The sequence below is a fragment of the Daktulosphaira vitifoliae genome, unplaced genomic scaffold (genome assembly GCF_025091365.1).
Source record: "Daktulosphaira vitifoliae isolate Bord-2020 unplaced genomic scaffold, ASM2509136v1 Scaffold_1, whole genome shotgun sequence".
In the NCBI taxonomy this organism is placed as follows: domain Eukaryota; kingdom Metazoa; phylum Arthropoda; class Insecta; order Hemiptera; family Phylloxeridae; genus Daktulosphaira; species Daktulosphaira vitifoliae.
The window spans coordinates 71,605,677-71,627,227 of NW_026099572.1; the positions used below are offsets into that span (position 1 = coordinate 71,605,677).

General features: G+C 25.7%; 2 protein-coding genes across 10 annotated transcripts in view; one reads left to right on the plus strand and one right to left on the minus strand.

Annotated features, from left to right (window-relative positions):
- The window catches only part of LOC126907638 (uncharacterized), a 180,856-nt gene that overhangs the window by 37,595 nt on the left and 121,710 nt on the right, over positions 1-21,551 (minus strand). The gene's annotated exons all lie outside the window — the stretch shown is intronic.
- Positions 16,870-20,008, plus strand: LOC126907728 (E3 ubiquitin-protein ligase Topors-like). The gene is made up of 9 exons (XM_050689259.1): positions 16,870-17,243; positions 17,303-17,415; positions 17,475-17,513; positions 17,819-17,967; positions 18,399-18,498; positions 18,680-19,010; positions 19,084-19,331; positions 19,709-19,922; positions 19,988-20,008. The coding sequence occupies exons 1-9, from the start codon at positions 16,992-16,994 to the stop codon at positions 19,991-19,993; spliced, it is 1,452 nt and encodes a 483-aa protein (XP_050545216.1). The 5' UTR covers positions 16,870-16,991; the 3' UTR covers positions 19,994-20,008.

Below are 21,551 nucleotides of genomic sequence, written 5' to 3' on the forward strand. Positions count from 1 at the left end.
AAAAAAACCCAGCACAGTGGGGTGGCGGCACAGTGGGGTCGTGGCATAGTTGGGTCCAGTATATATGATATCTGACAGTGATTAAAATCACTATCATAAAAAACGCTTCGATGCAAATCTATAGATAGTGTTTAATTTATAAAAAAAAAATTTGTTAAAATAGCATATTTTTGAATACAGTAGCCATTTGCGCATAGAAGATAGGTCGTAGAGAAAAATTTTTTTTTTTTCATTTTATAGTACATAAAATAAGCTTTAATCAGATATATGTTTAAAGGACGCAGTATTTCCGGAACATTTTCAAAAGTTCAGTTGAAAAAGTTCTATTTTTTATACAATGTTTCAAAGTTTGAACCCCCCCTATATAAGGGGAAATTGTCTAATTTTAATAAAAAGTATGTCAAATGGAAGATGTACTTATAATGTATTTAGAAAAAAAAAAATTGTGCTGATACATGCATTTTTCGAAAAGTTATAGCATTTTTAAGTTGAAAATTAAAAATTGAAAATCGAAAATTTTAACACAAAAATAGTGTTTTTTTAACTACGGCAACTGTTTACATGCAGAAGATAAAGTGTCGGGACAAATTTTTTTTTTTTATTTTATAGTACATAAAATAAGATTTCGTTAGATATATGTTTAAAAGACGCAGTATTTCCGGGACATTTTCAAAAATTAAGTTTAAAAAGTTTGTTTTTGTAAAAAAAGTTGCTATTTCAAATCCCCCCCAGTAAGCAGAATAAGTGTTAGATTTTCAAAAAAAAATTATATCAAACGAAAAAAAATAACCTAAAGTTTCAATATAAAAAAAATATTATTTTTATTTGTTCATTTTTGAAAAATTTATGGCAGTTTTAAGTACAAAATACATCCTGATAAAAGGTGATTTTTATCGTAAACATTACATTTTTTTTAATTTTCGACAGCCATTTGCACATAGAAGATAAGGTGTCGGGACAAATTTTTTTTTTTCATTTTATAGTACATAAAATAAGCTTTAATTTGATATATGTTTAAAGGACGCAGTATTTCCGGAACATTTTCAAAAATTAAGTAAAAAGTTTGTTTTTGTAAAAAAAGTTGCTATTTCAAATCCCCCCCAGTAAGCAGAATAAGTGTTAGATTTTCAAAAAAAATGATATCAAACGAAAGAAAATTACCTAAAGTTTCAATATAAAAAAAATATTATTTTTATTTGTTCATTTTTGAAAAATTTATGGCAGTTTTAAGTACAAAATACATCCTGATAAAAGGTGATTTTTATCGTAAACATTACATTTTTTTTATAATTTCGACAGCCATTTGCACATAGAAGATAAGGTGTCGGGACAAATTTTTTTTTTTCATTTTATAGTACATAAAATAAGCTTTAATTTGATATATGTTTAAAGGACGCAGTATTTCCGGAACATTTTCAAAAGTTCAGTTGAAAAAGTTCTATTTTTTATACAATGTTTCAAAGTTTGAACCCCCCCTATATAAGGGGAAATTGTCTAATTTTAATAAAAAGTATGTCAAATGGAAGATGTACTTATAATGTATTTAGAAAAAAAAAAATTGTGCTGATACATGCATTTTTCGAAAAGTTATAGCATTTTTAAGTTGAAAATTAAAAATCGAAAATCGAAAATTTTAACACAAAAATAGTGTTTTTTTAACTACGGCAACCGTTTACATGTAGAAGATAAGGTGTCGGGACAAATTTTTTTTTTTCATTTTATAGTACATAAAATAAGCTTTAATTTGATATATGTTTAAAAGACACAGTATTTCCGGGACATTTTCAAAAATTAAGTTGAAAAAGTTAGTTTTTGTAAAAAAGTTGCTATTTTAAATCCCCCCCAATATGCAGGTTAAGTGTTAGATATTCAAAAAAATGATATCAAATGAAAGGAAAATATCTAAGGTTTTAGTATAAAAAAAAAATTATGTTGATTTTTCAAAAAGTTATGGAAGTTTTAAGAAAAAAAAGTGAAAAAAATGACAATATTTACCGATTTTTAAATTTGTAATTTTTTTGGATATTTTCCCCATTTTCGGGGATCGAGGGAATTTTTTTCTATTTTTAAGGGTAATGTCTCCAATTAGATACGATTTGTGATCTTTTGACGTATTTTTGAAAGAAATCGGTCCAGTGAGAGCTGAGAAAAAGTGGCAACAAACAAAAAAAACCCAGCACAGGGGGGTCGCGGCACAGTGGTGACGTGACATATTTGGATCAAGTATAATGATATCTGACAGTGATTAAAATCACTATCATAAAAAACGCTTCGATGCAAATCTTTAGATAGTGTTTAATTTTAAAAAATAGGTGGATTATTCCAAAAGCAACATGATCTGCTAGTTCGTTATTAATATCCTGATTCAGATAAAGTATATCGAATGAAAGAGGGATTATTAAAAAATATTATTTCTCATAAAAAAATTATGTTGATCTATACACTTTTCAATATGTTATAGCATTATAAAGTTAAAAATAAAAAAATAAAATCGAGAATTTTCACACAATAATAGCATTTGGTAGCCATTTTCACCCTGAAGACAAAATAAAGTACGAAATTTTTTTTCCCATAATAAAGTGCATTACATTAGCTTTAATTTAAGATATATATAAAAGTGTCAGACTTTCCGGAACACTTTCAAAATTTAAGTTGAAAAAGTTCTACTTTCTATATGCATTTTTATGTTTTGAATCCCCCCTGTATTAAGGGAAATGGTCTGATTTAAAAAAAAAGTATGTCGAATGAAAGATCTATATAAATACTACTTCTCATAAAAAAATTGTAATGATCCATACATTTTTCAAAAAGTTATAGCATAATAAAGTTAAAAATGTAAAATACAAAATCGAAAATTTTCACACAAAAATAGCATTTGGTAGCCATTTTCACCCTGAAGATAAAATAAAGTCCGATATTTTTTTTTTCATGATAAAGTATATTACATTAGTTTTAATTTAAGATATATATTANAAATAATATTAACATGAATATCAATTTCTTCTCACGAGGGGAGACTATAGTGATAAGATCCTTTATATTTATTGAAATTATTGAATCTAAATGAGATAAATATCAAATGATTTGAAAATTCTATTCTAACTCAAAAAAAAAATGCAAAATTCTAGAAGCCATAGACGGATTTGAACCTCGTTCCCTAGACGTGAAAAATCAAGTTGTTGCCCATTCGGCAACTGTTCGTTGCTTTTTGTTGCATGATAAAATTGGCTATTTAAGGTANAAAATATACCAAATGATAGGTAATGACATCATGCATCTATAAAAAAAAATTATATTGATATGTTTATTTTTAAAAAAGTTACGGCGGTTTTTAGTAAAAAAATTTCGAAAATTTCGAAAATTAGCGATTTTTAAATTTGTAATTTTTTTGGAGGTTTCCCACATTTACGGGGAACGAAGGAAATTTTTTCAATTTTGAAGGGTAATGTCTTCGACTAGATACGATTTGTGATTTACGTCAAGTATCATTGAAAGAAATAGGTTCGGTGAGAGCTGAGAAAAAGTGGTAACAGAAAAAAAAACACATCTTNAAAATAAAATACTAAACCCAGAATTTTAATAAAAAAATAGCATATTTTTGAATACGGTAGCCTTTTGCGCATAGAAGATAGGTCGTCGGGACAAATTTCTTTTTTTAATTTTATAGTATATAACATAACCTTTGATTTGATATATGTTTAAAGAACGCAGTATTTCCGGAACATTTTCAAAAATTAAGTTGAAAAAGTTAGTTTTTGTAAAAAAGTTGCTATTTTAAATCCCCCCTGTGAGCAGAATAAGTGTTAGATTTTCAAAAAAAAATGATATCAAATGAAAGGAAATTACTTAAGATTTCAATATAAAGCAATATTATTTTGATTAGTTAATATTTGAAAAAGTTATGGCAGTTTTAAGTACAAAAAACATCGTTATAAAAGGTGATTTTTATCGCAAATATTACATTTTTTTTATAATTTCGACTGCCATTTGCACATAGAAGATAAGGTGTCGGGACAAATTTTTTTTTTTCATTTTATAGTACATAAAAAAAGCTTTAATTTGATATATGTTTAAAGGACGCAGTATTTCCGGAACATTTTCAAAAGTTCAGTTGAAAAAGTTCTATTTTTTATACAATGTTTCAAAGTTTGAACCCCCCCTATATAAGGGGAAATTGTCTAATTTTAATAAAAAGTATGTCAAATGGAAGATGTACTTATAATGTATTTAGAAAAAAAAAAATTGTGCTGATACATGCATTTTTCGAAAAGTTATAGCATTTTTAAGTTGAAAATTAAAAATTGAAAATCGAAAATTTTAACACAAAAATAGTGTTTTTTTAACTACGGCAACCGTTTACATGCAGAAGATAAAGTGTCGGGACAAATTTTTTTTTTTCATTTTATAGTACATAAAATAAGCTTTAATTTGATATATGTTTAAAGGACGCAGTATTTCCGGAACATTTTCAAAAATTAAGTTGAAAAAGTTAGTTTTTGTAAAAAAGTTGCAATTTTAAATCCCCCCCCCATGAGCAGGCTAAGTGTTAAATTTTCAAAAAAAATATATCAAATGAAATAAAATTATCTAAGGTTTCAATATAAAGCANGATATAAAATGAAAGAAAATTACCTAAGGTTTCAATATAAAGAAATATTATTTTGATTAGTTAATATTTGAAAAAGTTATGGCAGTTTTAAGTACAAAAAACATTCCGATAGAAGGTGATTTTTATCGTAAACATTACATTTTTTTTATAATTTCGACAGCCATTTGCACATAGAAGATAAGGTGTCGGGACAAATTTTTTTTTTTCATTTTATAGTACATAAAATAAGCTTTAATTTGATATATGTTTAAAGGACGCAGTATTTCCGGAACATTTTCAAAAGTTCAGTTGAAAAAGTTCTATTTTTTATACAATGTTTCAAAGTTTGAACCCCCCCTATATAAGGGGAAATTGTCTAATTTTAATAAAAAGTATGTCAAATGGAAGATGTACTTATAATGTATTTAGAAAAAAAAAAATTGTGCTGATACATGCATTTTTCGAAAAGTTATAGCATTTTTAAGTTGAAAATTAAAAATTGAAAATCGAAAATTTTAACACAAAAATAGTGTTTTTTTAACTACGGCAACCGTTTACATGCAGAAGATAAAGTGTCGGGACAAATTTTTTTTTTTCATTTTATAGTACATAAAATAAGCTTTAATTTGATATATGTTTAAAGGACGCAGTATTTCCGGAACATTTTCAAAAATTAAGTTGAAAAAGTTAGTTTTTGTAAAAAAGTTGCAATTTTAAATCCCCCCCCATGAGCAGGTTAAGTGTTAAATTTTCAAAAAAATTATATCAAATGAAAGAAAATTATCTAAGGTTTTAGTTTAAAAAAAAATTATGTTGATTTGTTGATTTTTGAAAAAGTTATGGAAGTTTTAAGAAAAAAAAGTGAAAAAAATGACAAAATTTGTCAATTTTTAAATTTGTAATTTTTTTGGATATTTCCACCATTTGCGGGGAACGAGGGAAAATTTTTTAATTTTTAAGGGTAATGTCTTCAACTAGATACAATTTGTGATCTTTTGACGTATTGTTAAAAGAAATCGGTCCAGTGAGAGCTGAGAAAAAGTGACAGACACAAAAAAAAAACAAAAAAAATAAACACATCATGGTAAAATTAATACCTTCTCCGCTTCGCATCGAAGCTAAAAATTAATACATTTGAAAAAGAAGAAAAATTGAAGAATATTGTAAAAAAACAATAGCACTGAGGGGTTGTGGCATAGTTGGAACTACATTACACAGTATAAATGATGTCTAGATGTGATTATAATCACTATTATAAAAAACGCTTTTATGAAAATCTGTAGATAGTGTTTAATTTTAAGAAATTGACGGAATATATAAGCAAAATAAATTCCTATTTCTTTCATTATTCCGGGATAGTAGTTCTTTGATTTATAACTACAATGTATGATAAATATTTATTATAGTAATTAAATATAGTATAAAATTTATATTTAATAATTGAATAATGTAATTTTTACAAAAAAATTATACAGTAGTAATTTTATGACAATATTGTATAAAAATTGAACGGCATGATACAAAACTTTTCTAAAAAATATTTGTTGTTAATTATAAATTAATGGTTTACAAGGAATTTTTATCAGAGGCAAATATATACTTTCACTGAAAAATTTTTACCACTGATTTCAAAACTGCAATTAGATTTTTTCTAATATCTCTAATTTTTAATATTATTATTTACTAGTTAAAATTAGTTTGAATTTTTATTTTTTTTTAACCCAAAATGCATTTTTAAAAAAGTGCAAAATAAAGCTATTTAACTGATTTGTTTAAACCTCGTACCCCCAAGCGTGAAAGACTTGTGTAACCGACGCGAAAATCTTACATCATACATTTTAGTAGACGAACAGGACAATTTAAGCTTATTCGAGAATTCAAAGTTTCTCTTAAGTTAGGAGGCAAAATAATTTAAAATTTATACTTAATTTAAATTAAATTATTGAAACTTTTATAATAATTGGTGGTCTCATCATTATGGTAAACCCTTGAAAGGTATTTTAATGTAAAAATTATAGAAATATAAAATCAAGAATTTTAATACATAAATAGCATATTTTTGAACACGGTAGCTAGTTTTACCACGAAGACAACCTTAATTTCGAATTTTTATTTTCGTATTGAAGTGTTTTACATAAACATTAATTTAAGATTTAATTTAAATCGAGTTTAAATTTGATTTAAATATTCAAAAGTTGCCATCATGAAAAACCTACTTGTGATCAAGGATCATAATTTCATAAATTATATATCAAATGGTAGGAAAATATCTAAGATATCTATAAAAAAAATTATGTTGATTTAATTATTCATTATTCAAATTGTTGTGGCACTTAAAAAAAAAACAAATTTAAAAAAATGTCGACAATTTTTAAAATTTTTGCGACTACGCAACGGATTATGAAGTCGCTACCCTCATGGCTCCCTTGCAATAAGGAAAGTCGGGTCGCGAACCACTTATGCGAGAGACTTGATTATAAAAAAAAGAGCACCCGAACAATAAGTATATTAAAAAAAACCAGTACAGGGGGGTCGCGGAACAGTGGAGACGTGGTAAGTATAATAATATCTGACAGTGATTAAAATCACTATCAAAAAAAAACGCTTCGATGCAAATCTTTAGATAGTGTTTAATTTAAAAAAATTGGTGGATTATTCCAAAAGTTACATGATCTTGCTAGTTTATTAATATCCTGATTAAGATAAAGTATATCGAATAAAAAAGGGATTATTAAAAAATATTATTTCTCATAAAAAAATTGTGCTGATCCATACACTATTCAATAAGTTATAGCATTATAGAGTTAAAAATTTTAAAAATAAAATCGAGAATTTTCACACAAAAATAGAATTTGGTAGACATTTTCACAGTGAAAACAAAATAAAGTCCGAATTTTTTTTTTTTTAATATTAAAGTATTTTACATAGGCTTTAATTTAAGATATATATAAAAGTGTCAGACTTTATGGAACACTTACAAAATTTAAGGATAACGAATATAATATAACGAAGAATAGCTAAGCCCCCCCCCTCCAAATCAATAACTGAAGAGATTGCAAATTTTATATAGTGTATATGTTAAAGAAATAAATGGTAAAAAATCAGAATTCTCTTTGACATATGTCTAATTAGTAAGAAAACTTTTATAAAAATATATATAACATTGCAAAATTATGATTTTACATTAGCTTATTTTGTTTTATTTAGTTTTAAATTTGAAAAAAAACTAATTAAATTTCTGTATTTTTTTGTGAATCTGTACTCTACTATGGTTAAAATCAGTAATAAACTATTATTGGGCCTGTACTTGACCAGAACTGCACCGTTATTGAACCAGTATAGAATAGGTACTGATCTACAGTACTGGAACAATAATGACCCAGTACTTGCAGTCTGTACAGAAAAGCGTTATCATTTGTGAGTTATGCCAGTCCAGTCGCAGTACAAAATATAAGTATTACGTCCATAATGGCCAGTACCGCGCACTTACTAAATTTCTACTTGGGTAAAAAGGAACAAGAATTTTTTTTTTAATTTTCAAGTGATATGTCTTCAATTAGATACGATTTGTGATAATTTGAAGTATCATTGAAAGAAATCGGTCTGTTAAGAGCTAAGAAAGAATGTAGACAGATACAAAATAAAATAACACATCATGTAAAATTAATATCTCCTCAGCTTTGTAATATTCTCCTCTGGAATATTAAGAAAATCAATACCTCTTTTATTTCTAAGACCACAGAAAAGAATACGCTAACATGATTACACATATGGTTTTGACTTTTGGCAACTATAAAGTAGACGTGAATCATTGTCTTTCATGCCGTCTTCGAGGCACCACTAAAGTACTAAAAAAAGGAAATTAAAATATAATAATTCTTTTGCGTTTATTGAAATATAGAATGATGACTGAATGTGCCTATAAAAAGTATGACACATTCAAGACGCCCAATCCCTGTTTTGACTTTTGTGGTACATTATATAAAGGCTGAAGACACTGTTTTTCCAGTCATTTTTTCTTACTTAATAATCGCTTTTATCGAATTAAATCTCTGAGATTATTTCTTACCTACTTTGGCATATTCTTTATACAGTGAGTCTATAATATTAACTTTCTTCATTAAATTTAAATAACACATTTGTTAAAATAATTAACATTTTCAATAGTAATAAATACGATTTTATTATCCAAATACGATTCTCTTTTATCAACATACCTAACATAGTAATTAACAACATTCTTAATAACCATAAATCTATAATCAAGATTCTATCACCATCAGTGAATATCAGGTAAGAGTAGTTTTAATACACTAACTATACTAATAAAGTAATAACTAGAAACAAAGTACTTGTATCTATTATGTCTTTAAAGATGATGCCATTATCATTCTTATTTATTAATACCATCCTCATCAACTTTATTTTTTGTTATTACAATTAGTAATCCAAACTAATAAACATAAATTACGGTAGCAATATATCAAGTAAAAAACGGATAGTAAAATATTTTAAGTAAAAAAAATTTTATTTTTTATCGATTTGTTAAATGAAATGTCGATAAATGAAAAATTTAAGCCAACAGACACAAAAAAATACTTCATGGTAAATTAAAATTAATTAACAAACTTAGTTAACATATTTAAATAATAAATTACAATAATTGATGTTAATTAATAATTTTCTTAATTTATTTTAAAATTTGTTCATAAATGTTTCATAGTTAAAAACTATAAAACAACTTCGTAAATTTTACCTAGAAATATTGAAATTACAGAAAAATAAAATTGTATAAACTAAGGTATAAAGAAAATACATTTTAAAATTGTATAAATAATGTAAAATAGAAATTACCTTCATTAAAAATCACACAGGATATTACCAACAAAAATGATAACAATTGCCAATGCTAGGATATAATAAAATGATTTTTAATATTTTAATTGAGCATCCCAAATAATGTGTATTACTCACCTTCATTTTTATTCTAAGTGTTAAATTCTGAATAAGTATTAACAATTTTTATTACATTGCTAATGAAAAATCAACTACTAACATAATTCATTCCTACTTCTATATATTTAAATATAAAAAGAGTACTTAAAGTAAATATTTAAGTATATAAAATTATTATTTTTAGTCAAACTATTCTAAATGTGTAAGAAACAATAGTTAAATCAGAATTAGTGAATTGATTTAATAATTTTTATTGATTAATATTATTGATATATTTTTAATGTTTTTTATTTATACTTTATCATGATAAAATAAAATCAAACTGCATTTTTTAGATGTATTAATAATAATCAAAAAACTGTAGCACAATAGGGTCCTGGTACGGTAGGAACACGCATTGGAATATTTGCATCCAATACTAGAAATAAGTCCAAAAGAAATTATCAATAATTCATGATATGTGTAATTTAATTGTTGCTTATATACACTAGACTACCAAACAGCACTAATAAAAAAATGTCTACCCTTTTCCATTCCTTAAGATATAAATGTGTTAACTTAGATTAGTGATAATTGATAATTTTGCTCTCTGAATTGTGTCATATTGGTAAACTTTAAAAATATATTGTTTTAAATCGCAATTAATTTTAACAAATTTGTTTATTAAAAATGGAGAAGGAAGGTAAGTTCTCTACATTTTTGGCTTTTTAATTTTATCTTGTAACGTCACAAATTGGAAGGTGGACCGTTAATAATTTTTATTATGACTATTTGTTGTTTATTTTTATCGCGTAAGAGAATACGCGAATGAACCTTTATCCGACACTACGGTGTCAATAACTCATTATTGTTGCGGTTAACCACTAGATTAGGCATCAAGAGATAATAAATATAACTAAAATCAAATTTTTTATTGATGTTGATATTTCCCCAAAAAAATGGTAGTTATCGATTTTTCGGATTACCGTTAGATCGGTGTTGGCTCTTTGTCAGCCTTTTTGTCATTGACCGTGCTAGAGTATACATAATTATAGTTTTCTTATCACTATTATTTTTATGGTGGAGTAGAGCCTAAAACGGTGAAGAGCCCATGTATTTTCTGCGAAGCATTCAGAGCATCAGATTAGTCTCTTCGGAAACCGTTTTCTTTTAGCTTCGATGCGAAGCTGAGAAGGTATTCGTTTTACTATGATGTTTTTTTTTTGTCTTATTTTTTTCTTTTTCTCAGCTCTTACCGAACGGATTACTTCACGGTGAAAAAGGCTACCGAATGCTATTTATGTGTGTAAATTCTCGATTTTGTATTTTATATTTTTAACTTTATTATGCTATAACTTTTTGAAAAATGTATGGATAAATACAATTTTTTCATGAAAAGTAGTATTTATATACTTCTTTAATTCGACATACTTGTTTTTTAAATCAGAGCATATTCCTTAATACAGGAGGGGTTCAAAACATAAAAATACATAGATAAAGTAGAACTTTTTCAACTTAATTTTTGAAAGTGTTCCGGAAATACTGATACTTTTATATATATCTTAAATTAAAGCTTATGTAAAATACTTTAATATTAAAAAAAAAAAAATTCGGACTTTATTTTGTTTTCACGGTGAAAATGGTTATCAAATGCTATTTTTGTGTGAAAATTCTCGATTTTATTTTTGAAATTTCTAACTCTATAATGCTATAACTTATTGAATAGTGACTGTTGCGTATACAGTCATATGGTGTCTTGTTGTGACCGCCCCATCAATATGTGATTGACCGCTGATAAAAATAATTAAACGAGTTCCATGCGACTCTTTAAAACGAGTCAATATTATTCTATTCGCAATTTAAAACGCTCGCTCGAGTATAGTTAATACCAAACTAAACGGTATAGTATCGTTTCATTTTCTTTTCTCTTTTTTTATTTTGTGCTCTTTTGAAGCACCTCAAAGGTGTATACGCGCATACCTCCGCATACGCCAAAATTCGTCATCGCCGGGACGAGATAACTTCATTTCCACGCTGTGGAACGCCTTCTGTAACAAGTCTCCTGTAATTCGCAATCCAGCCGTAAACCAGGTCACTGCCATTTGTGGATCTACAGGTCGCCTTTATTATGTTATTTTACATTACTATTAAATTATCAATTAATGTACCTATGTATATATTTTAGTACTGTTAAGTTTTATTAACATTAATTTTATTGACATATTATGTTTGTATAATATGCTTATATAGAAATATTAATATATTAATGCTCTCCATATCTTTTAATAATATTCCATATTCTGTTGTCTACTTCTTGTAGTGTTATCCTTTTAAATTTTAGTTAAAGGAACACTCAAACAGTGACTTTATGGTTGGTAATGTATTAACACTTTGGTGATAACACTTAGGTGGGTAAACCGAATCAAGACAATTCGATATGAGGTGCGTACAATGGACCAACAGGTCTGAGTGCATGGGCATTATATCCACCTCGATAATAACTAAAACTAAACTAAAATAACTAAACCCTTATCTTCAATAGCTGATTTCCTCGCCTCTAGCCTTTGATTAATTTCCTCCTTATTTTCTCCTATTAACACTATATCGTCAGCGAACAACATGCACCACGGCACCTCTCCATGTATATATCTAGTAATTTCATCCATCACTATAGTTTATACTCCATCCAGTCTTTTCTCCTTTTGCTCTTCTGCCATACTTTGAATTGCTTTTTCTTACTTTCTATGATTTTTTGAACGTCCTCATCCCACCACCAGGTTTCCTTGTTTCCTGGCATTCTACTCCTACTCTCACCAACAATCTCTTTTGCATTATTATTTACACAACTAGCAAATCTATTCAACAATTCATTTATGTCTCGTTTGACATTCCACACCGTCTTCTCTTTTACTGTCTTTACAAACTCTTTTTCATTTTCCCCTTACAATTTCCACCACCAGATCTTCGATTTTTCCCCTATTTTTATTTCGATTTTTATTTTTTATTTATCTCGTACAATTTTGCATGAAAAAAATTATAAAAATATTTTAAATTTTCATGTACTATACTTTGTGATTACCAAGTTTTCAAATTTATTTTTTAACTTACAGTGTGAGAATAAACTGAACAACTTTGACAACTCTGTACAATCATTTTGACTAATATCGTGATTGTTTTTATTTTGTCCACCACATCTGTCACTACACAAATACATTTCTTTAACTAATGATGAGATATTTTCATTTATATACTTCAATATATAAATATAGTTTAGAAATACTGAAAAACATGCTTTAAAAGCGTGTTTTTCAGTTTTTTTAAACTATATTTATTTTTCACTTTTTAGTTTTTTATGACATCGCTGTTACAGTCACGGAGAGTTTATTGTCAATTATCACTAGTAATGGATATAATTTCTGCATTGCCAGTTAGTATGTTAATAAACTCACAACAATGTGTCTTATTACCATTGATAATAAAGGCTATATGCTTGCTAATATCGTCAAAAAAAACCAGTTAGCTACCTGTATTTGTAATCCCTTATATATTATACATGTATATTAACAGACCTCGTCAGGTCCTTTATGAGCTTTTCCTTGGTGATAAAGAAATATCATTGAACTATCATTTTTCAGATTATGAATGCTAACACGTATAACTTATATTATGATTTTTTAAATTAAAAAATAACAAAATTTGTTGTTTTTATTATTGTTATTTTTATTTGTTATTCATATTAGCTTTGACGCGAAGCTGAGTAGGTATTAATTTTACCATAATGTTTGGACAATTCAAACAAGGAAGTATCTAAGGTTTTAATATAACAAAAATTAAATTGATTTGTTAATTTATGAAAAAGTTATTAAAGTTTTAAGAAAAAAAAGTAAAAAAATTACAAAATTTACCGATTTTAAAAAAATATATTTTTTTTGGAGTTTTTCCCAATTTACAAGGAATGAGGTAAATTTTTTCAATTTTTAATGATAATGCTTTCAACTTGATACGATTTGTGATCTATTCGTATTTAGTTTAAAATCAAAAAAATATTCCTTATTCAAATGAAAATTAGCTTAACTAGCTTTTTCCATACCAAAAATTAAAATCATTAATTTCTAATATTCTTAAAGTATTCATTGTCGAATTAGATTTGATATGATAAAAATATTCAATTACAAAAATAAATCATTTTACTTTGTAATTTATTTATTTTTTAACTCTATTTATGTGTGCAACTACCAGTCTATAAATCATAAATTTAAAAAAAAAAAATGATTTTTAGTTTCACCTGAATTTAACGATGGAGTTTTATAATTATAATCAAATTTTATAATACGCTCAATTGAGTAAATTTTTTAACAACTTATTAGCTTCGATGCGAAGCTGAGAAGCTATTGGTTTTACTAAGATGTGTTTATTTATTTATTTTTTTTTTTTGTGTCTGTTACCACTTTTTCTCAGCTCTCACCGAACCGATTTCTTTCAATGATACGTCAAAAGATCACAAATCGTATCTAGTCGAAGACAATACCCTTAAAAATTGAAAAAATTCCCTCATTCCCCGTAAATGGGGGAAACCTCCAAAAAAATTACGAATTTAAAAATCGCTAATTTTCGAAATTTTTTCAATTTTTTTTACTTAAAAGTGCCATAACTTTTTCAAAAATAAACATATCAATATAATTCTTTTTTATATAGATGCATAATATCATTACCTTTCATTTGGTATATTTTTTTCATAAATTTAACCCTTAACCTGCCCACAAGGGGGGATTTAAAATGACAACTTTTTCACAAAAAATTAATTTTTTTAACTTAAATTTTGAAAATGTTCCGGAAGGTCTGACACTTTTATATATATCTTAAATTAAAGCTAATGTAATATGCTTTATCATGAAAAAAAAAAATTTCGGACTTTATCTTATCTTCATGGTGAAAATGGCTACCGAATGCTATTTTTGTGTGAAAATTTTCGATTTTGTATTTTCCATTTTTAACTTTATTATGCTATAACTTTTTGAAAAATGTATGAATCATTACAATTTTTTTATGAGAAGTAGTATTTATATAGATCTTTCATTCGACATACTGTTTTTTTAAATCGGACCATTTCCCTAAATACAGGGGGGATTCAAAACATAAAAATGCATATAGAAAGTAGAACTTTTTCAACGTAACTTTTGAAAGTGTTCCGGAAGGTCTGACACTTTTATATATATCTTAAATTAAAGCTAATGTAATATACTTTATAATGGTAAAAAAAAATTTCGGACTTTATTTTATCTTCATGGTGAAAACAGACATTAAACTTAATAAAAAAAATACGATTTTTGTAAAAAAATTCTTTTTTATATTTTTAACTTTATAATGCTATAACTTCTCGAAAGATGTATGGATCAATATAATTCTTTTTTTTGTAGATGCATGATGTCTTTACCTATCATTTGGTATATTTTTTTTATAAATCTGACTTTTTACCTGCCTACAGGGGGGGATTCAAAATGACAACTTTTTCACAAAAAAATGACTTTTTCAACTTAAATTTTGAAAGTGTTCCGGAAAGTCTGACACTTTTTTATATTTATTAAATTAAAGCTAATGCAATCTACTTTATTATGTAAAAAACATTTCGGACTTTANTATATATATTAAATTAAAGCTAATGTAATCTACTTTATTATGTAAAAAAAAAATTTCGGACTTTATTTTGTCTTCACGGTGAAAATGGCTACCAAATGCTATTATTGTGTGAAAATTCTCAATTTTATTTTTTACATTTTTAACTTTATAATGCTATATCTTTTTGAAAAATGTATGGATCAGTACGATTTTTTCATGAGGAGTAGTATTTATATACATCTTTCATTTGACATACTGTTTTTTTTAAATCGGACCATTTCCATATATACGAAGGGGGTTCAAATTAATAGGAATTAATAATAAACAAAAAATTACTAATGAAAAAAAATATAGGATAAAATGAAAATTTTAAAACATATCAGCGGATGAAATCATAAATGAAATATTTCTGAATATTAGTATATTATAGGATATAAGAAATAACTATACGGAATATAGTTCTGAATATTTCAATTATAGCATCTATTTTAACACCAGAAGTTACATCAAGTGATATTATTTGATTTTTGTTTAAATGATTGATTTCGATATGAATACGAAAAAGTTATGACAAATTTAAGTAAAAATAATATTTTATAATTTAAGTAAAACTTGAAAAACGTTGGTTATTAAAAAGAAATAATTTAAGTATAACTTATAGTACATAACATAAGCTTTATTTTAACATATGTTTGAAACTCGGAGTATTTGAATTATTTTCAAAGGTTAAAATTTTGTGCAAAAATTGCTATTTCTGATTTTACTTATGTGGGCAGGTAGAGGGTCAAATTTCCAAAAAATTTTATTAAATAAAAGGGGTGTACCTAAGGTTATAAGGAAAATTATTTGGTTTCGTTTATTTTTCAAATAGTTATGGCAGTTTTAAGAAAAAAAAGTAAAATTAAAAAATTATAATAATTTATGTATATTATAACAAAAATATTATTGATAATCCACAAAAAAGTGAAATAAATTGTCATTTAGTAAACTTCCTATTAAGTAATATCGTTTACCAAAAAATTATTATAATTTTGATAACAATTTCACAATAAATTTCAATTTAATGATTCAAGTTCAGATTCTTAAATATTTTAAATCATTTTTATTAACCAGATAGTATTTATTTTTTTGTATAAATAACAAATAGGTTTTAAACATACATTTTATTGCTAGGTTTTTAGAATCAATAAATGTTTTAAGATGAAATCAGTATATTACATTTATTAATTATTTTTTTTAGTAAGTAAATTTGAAGTTTAAAATTAATTATTGTTGAAATATTTTTAACATATTATATTTTTGAGGGATTAAAGAAAAAAAATTAACAAAGTACTATATTTTGTTTTATTTTAAATGTTTATTACTTTTTCTGAATTTATATCAAATGTAAGTATAATATTTTTATTATAAGAACTCTATAACAAATTGTATTAACTCGATACTTTTCTATTTTATTAAAATAAGGCTATACTTGTTTGGCTGATGAATTAATAATTGACTATAATTATATAAAATATATTTTTAATTGGAAAACAATCTCGAAGACAGTTGTTCCATAATTGTCAATATTTAAAAAGTAAGATGATATATTTATTATGAATGAATACTTAAGATAAGTACTATAAAATTAAGGTTACTTTTTAATTATATAAATAACATATTTTATAATTTTTTTTATTCTGAAATTTTGATAAATATCAGTTGTCAGAAATATCTAATATTACACTATATCTTTCATGAATAATAATAATATAACTATTGTGATATTATTTACCAAAACATTCTTTTTATATAATGCATTGTCACTTAAATAAACATATTTTCAGGTTAATATAGTTTTGCAATTTGTAATATGTCATTGAATAACAAGACTGAACCCTATAATGAGTCATCAGGTGTTCCAGTTGTGGATTTGTCTGATACCTCAGATGATGATGAATTAGCAGTAACAAAAAAAGTTGGTAGTAACCTAAGTGATCAACTAGAAAGGCCAAGAACACCTGAAACGCATTGTTCTATTTGTCTTGAAGAATTAAAAAATAAATGCTACTCAGATTCATGTTGGCATGTGTTTTGTTTTGAATGTTTAAAACGATGGTCAACTGTTAGTTATTAAAATAACCCACATTTAAGTATTACTATGTTAATTATTAATTCTTTTAGATTGAATCATCCTGTCCATTATGTAAAAAAGGTTTCAAATTTATAAATCATACATTCACAGAACAAGGCATTCATGAAACTTATGAGGTACCTATTCAAGACAGAGATGCATCGTAAGTAATTTATGGCATATTTTAAAATTTTTTATTTCATTAAATTTCTATTTTTTTAGACAAAGAATATTTTTACGTCCTTTTGCTGATGTTAATAGGTACGTTAAATACGATTTTAATTGAAATATAAAAATTTTTTTCATATAAACTGCTATATTTAATATTTTAAACCTGCATAATGATTTTTATTATGACCCATTATTTCTTTATGATTTCATACAAACTTGTTGTTTAAGAATAATAATATATCCTTTCATCGGCTTCATGTTTTTATAAATTTTACTCTGTATAATTATAAATTATTTTTTATATATTTAAAAATACTAATAAAATTTAATAGTCAATGTTGCCATTATGATAAAAATTGTGGAATCTATGTTGTAATTTACATTAAATTTTTCAGAATGAATTTATTGTTGGATCTCGTGAGAAGGAATGAGAGACTAATAAGTGAACAAGATCTTGGTTACTCCCATTATCACCAAAGACAATTTCCAGCTGAATCAAATTTTACTGTTATTAACGGTCATCTTATACGGCGCCAAACTCATGGTAATTGTGTGAATCCAATGTGAATTAGACATAAGAATTAAATATCTTTTGAAAAGATGTTTTAAAAATTAATTTTAATATAAAAGTATTTTGTATTTGTTCTCAATTATGTCTATAAATTCTACATCTATTAATCTTTGTTTTATTGTTATTTAAATAAAACATTTTTACAGGTGGTTCTTAGAGTTTAAACTTTCACCATTGATATAAAATTATGGTAGTGAGAGTAGTGAAGGGGTGAATTTTCCTACTACTCTACATTCTCTATTCTTACATGACCCCAAATAAGTTTTTCTTCTATATTTGCACATTAAAAATGTTATAAGACCATAATTATTATTATGGTACCAACTGTATTGTGAATAAAGATCCTATATAGATCTATTTAAATATTATGTAACTCTTCTAACCTATAATTATTTGATTTTTAGGTCAAGCTATGAGAGTTCGTGTGTATACTGACAATGTTTGGGCTGAACCATTGCCTGATTTAAGTGGTCGCTTTAGAGATTGCAGTTCAGCATTTTATAGGTACCCAAGAGTTAATAATTAATAAGAGTATTGTTTATTATTAATATTAAATCTGATACTATCCTTTTAATTTTTCTTTAATAATTATTACCACAAAGAAATAGTATTATGTGTAAAATTAATTATACTTTGATAATTAGTATGTATGAATTAATATCTTCATTATTATTTTCTTTTTTAGAGATAATCCAGCTCAAATGTACCGATTGGCTGGTTTTATTGTCCGGGATATTTCGGCCATTAGAGAAATAGAAAGATCTGAAGGTTTAAGATCTGATAATCCGAATGATGAAGACTATATTACAAATATAATTATGCAAACAATTTTAAATTATGAAATTCGTGAATCATTTACAACTGCTGTTTTAAGACCATTTCTTGGTGAATATACTGCACTTTTTTGTCATGAGCTACATAATTATGCTATTAGTCCATATGATATGATTGGTTATGATCGTAATGTAAGATATAATAGTCGCCCAGGTATTACATCACTTCAAAATGGTATAAATGTAAGTTAATATGCATTTAAACATATTTAAATATAGCATAATTTATGGTATTTATAACAATTTTTTTTATTAGACCATTGACTTACAAATTCCTGTTAATCCACCTACTAATGTTAGGACACTGCCATCTTTGAACGATACAATTATTGTTGATTCTGAAAGTGAAGAACTCATTGTGGTAAGCAGTAGTATTAGTGAAGATTCAGATAATGAAATTCTTAGTCAACCATTCAGACCTGTTGATACATATGATTTTTCAATTAGAGATCAACCATCTACTTCTACAGGAATACGTAATTCCTTAGATCGTCCTACTAATAGGTAACTATTTTATATTATAAAAATTAATATGTAAAATATTTAGATTTGGTGATGATTTTCTTATGTTTTGCCATTATAACTTATGACAATGGTGAAGTCTTACCATATACAGGTGTTTCAGATCTAAATGACAAATTTTCAAATATATCTTAAAGTAAATTGTTAGTTAGGTCTAAAACACTGTATATTATATTATGGCATTTTATTTAGGAAAAGTCATAATACAGTTTCCCTATTCTAACAAACAATATTCAAATTAATTAATTAAACAATAAATCATTTTTCTGTTGAATTATTTTTTACCATTTTTTTAATCAAGTCAAATAAATTGTTTTTATTTTATTTGTAGTACAACAATTTTTATTCTTTAATTTTAGGTATAATCTTAGACGAAGGAGATTATTTTCACCTCCACTAGCTGATACAGCTGGATGTCCTGTGCACTTATCTCGAATTGGATCTTCATCTAGTTCAAGACGAAGAAGATTTACAATAGAATCCTCATCATCTGATGATGAAGCAACTATTACTCATCAGCCACAAGCATTGCCCATGAGAGCTGATATAGTGTATGGAAAAAGGAAAAAGAAGGTAAAAAAGAGCAAACAGAATAAGAAAAAGAAAAATATGGATACTCCATCTGATGTACGTTTAAGGAGTAGAAGTCGATCATATTCAGGTTCATCATCTTCTTCGGGTGATACAGATCATAGAGGTCATATTTCTGTTCAGCCATCAAATGATTTGTAGCTCAATCAAAATCAAATTGAAAATTTTTTTTTAATAATCTGATGTATTGTTAAACTACTGTTCAGTAAAAATGTATTTTATAATTAATAGTTATTTGTCTTAATTTTAAATTGTGTATGATTATATTTATTTAAAGTATTTAACTTATGATTAAATTGTATATAAAATTCAAACTAATGTATTGACATTATTTATCCTATAGATCTAATTTCTCCTATTTTTTTAATAAAAAAAAGTGAACCCCAGTGAACACTAAGAGTTCAATTGGGTTCAAAAATCGAACAGCTTATAACATCACAACATATTACATGTAAAAATCTATTTATAAGAACTTTTTCATAGGATTTTTAAAAGATTTGATTTGTTTTATTATATACACTCTTGTATCACTCTAATGAATATAAATATTTCATTATTAATTATTCACCTTATATTCGTTTGATTTTTTTATAAACAAAAAAATCTAAAACAAGTTTTGCCTACCATCAATTAGTTTTAATTATTATATTAGCTTCAATGCGAAGCTGAGAAGGTATTAATTTTACCATAATCTGTTAATTAATTAATTAATTTTTTTTTTTTGTGTCTGTCACTACATTTTCTCAGCTCTCACTGGACCGATTTCTTTTAACANCCACTTTTTCTCAGCTCTCACTGGACCGATTTCTTTTAACAATACGTCAAAAGATCACAAATCGTATCTAGTTGAAGAAATTACCCTTAAAAATTGAAAAATTTTCCCTCGTTCCCCGCAAATGGGGGAAATCTCCAAAAAAATTACAAAATTAAAAATCGATAAATTTTGTCATTTTTTTTTCTTAAAACTTCCATAACTTTTTCAAAAATAAACAAATCAACATAACTTTTTTTTATACTAAAACCTTAGATATTTCCCTTTCATTGGATATCATTTTTTTGAAAATCTAACACTTAACCTGCTCATTGAAGGGGATTTAAAATAGCAACTTTTTTTCATAAATTAAATTTTTCAACTTAATTTTTGAAAATGTACCGGAAATACTGCGTCCTTCAAACATATATCAAATTAAAGCTTCTTTTATGTACTATAAAATAAAAAAATAATTTGTCCCGACACCTTATCTACTATGGGCAAATTGCTGCGCGAAGTTTAAAAAAAAATGTAATATTTGCGATAAAAATCAACTTCTATAAGAATGTGTTTTGTAATTAAAATGCTATAACTTTTTCAAATATTAACAAATCAAAATAATATTTTTTTATATTGAAACCTTAGATATTTCCCTTTCATTCGATATCATTTTTTTGAAAATCTAACACTTAACCTGCTCATTGGAGGAGATTTAAAATAGCAACTTTTTTACAAAAACTAACTTTTTCAACTTAATTTTTGAAAATGTTCCGGAAATACTGCGTCCTTTAAACATATATCAAATCAAAGGTTATGTTATATACTATAAAATTAAAAAAAGAAATTTGTCCCGACACTTT

Bases quoted from the DNA above. Each gene is read 5' to 3' on its own strand.
- LOC126907728 (XM_050689259.1), top strand. From the start codon at position 16,992: ATGTCATTGAATAACAAGACTGAACCCTATAATGAGTCATCAGGTGTT. The intron at 17,244-17,302 runs GTTAGTTATTAA...TAATTCTTTTAG, and splicing joins GTTTAAAACGATGGTCAACT to ATTGAATCATCCTGTCCATT. The intron at 17,416-17,474 runs GTAAGTAATTTA...CTATTTTTTTAG, and splicing joins ATTCAAGACAGAGATGCATC to ACAAAGAATATTTTTACGTC.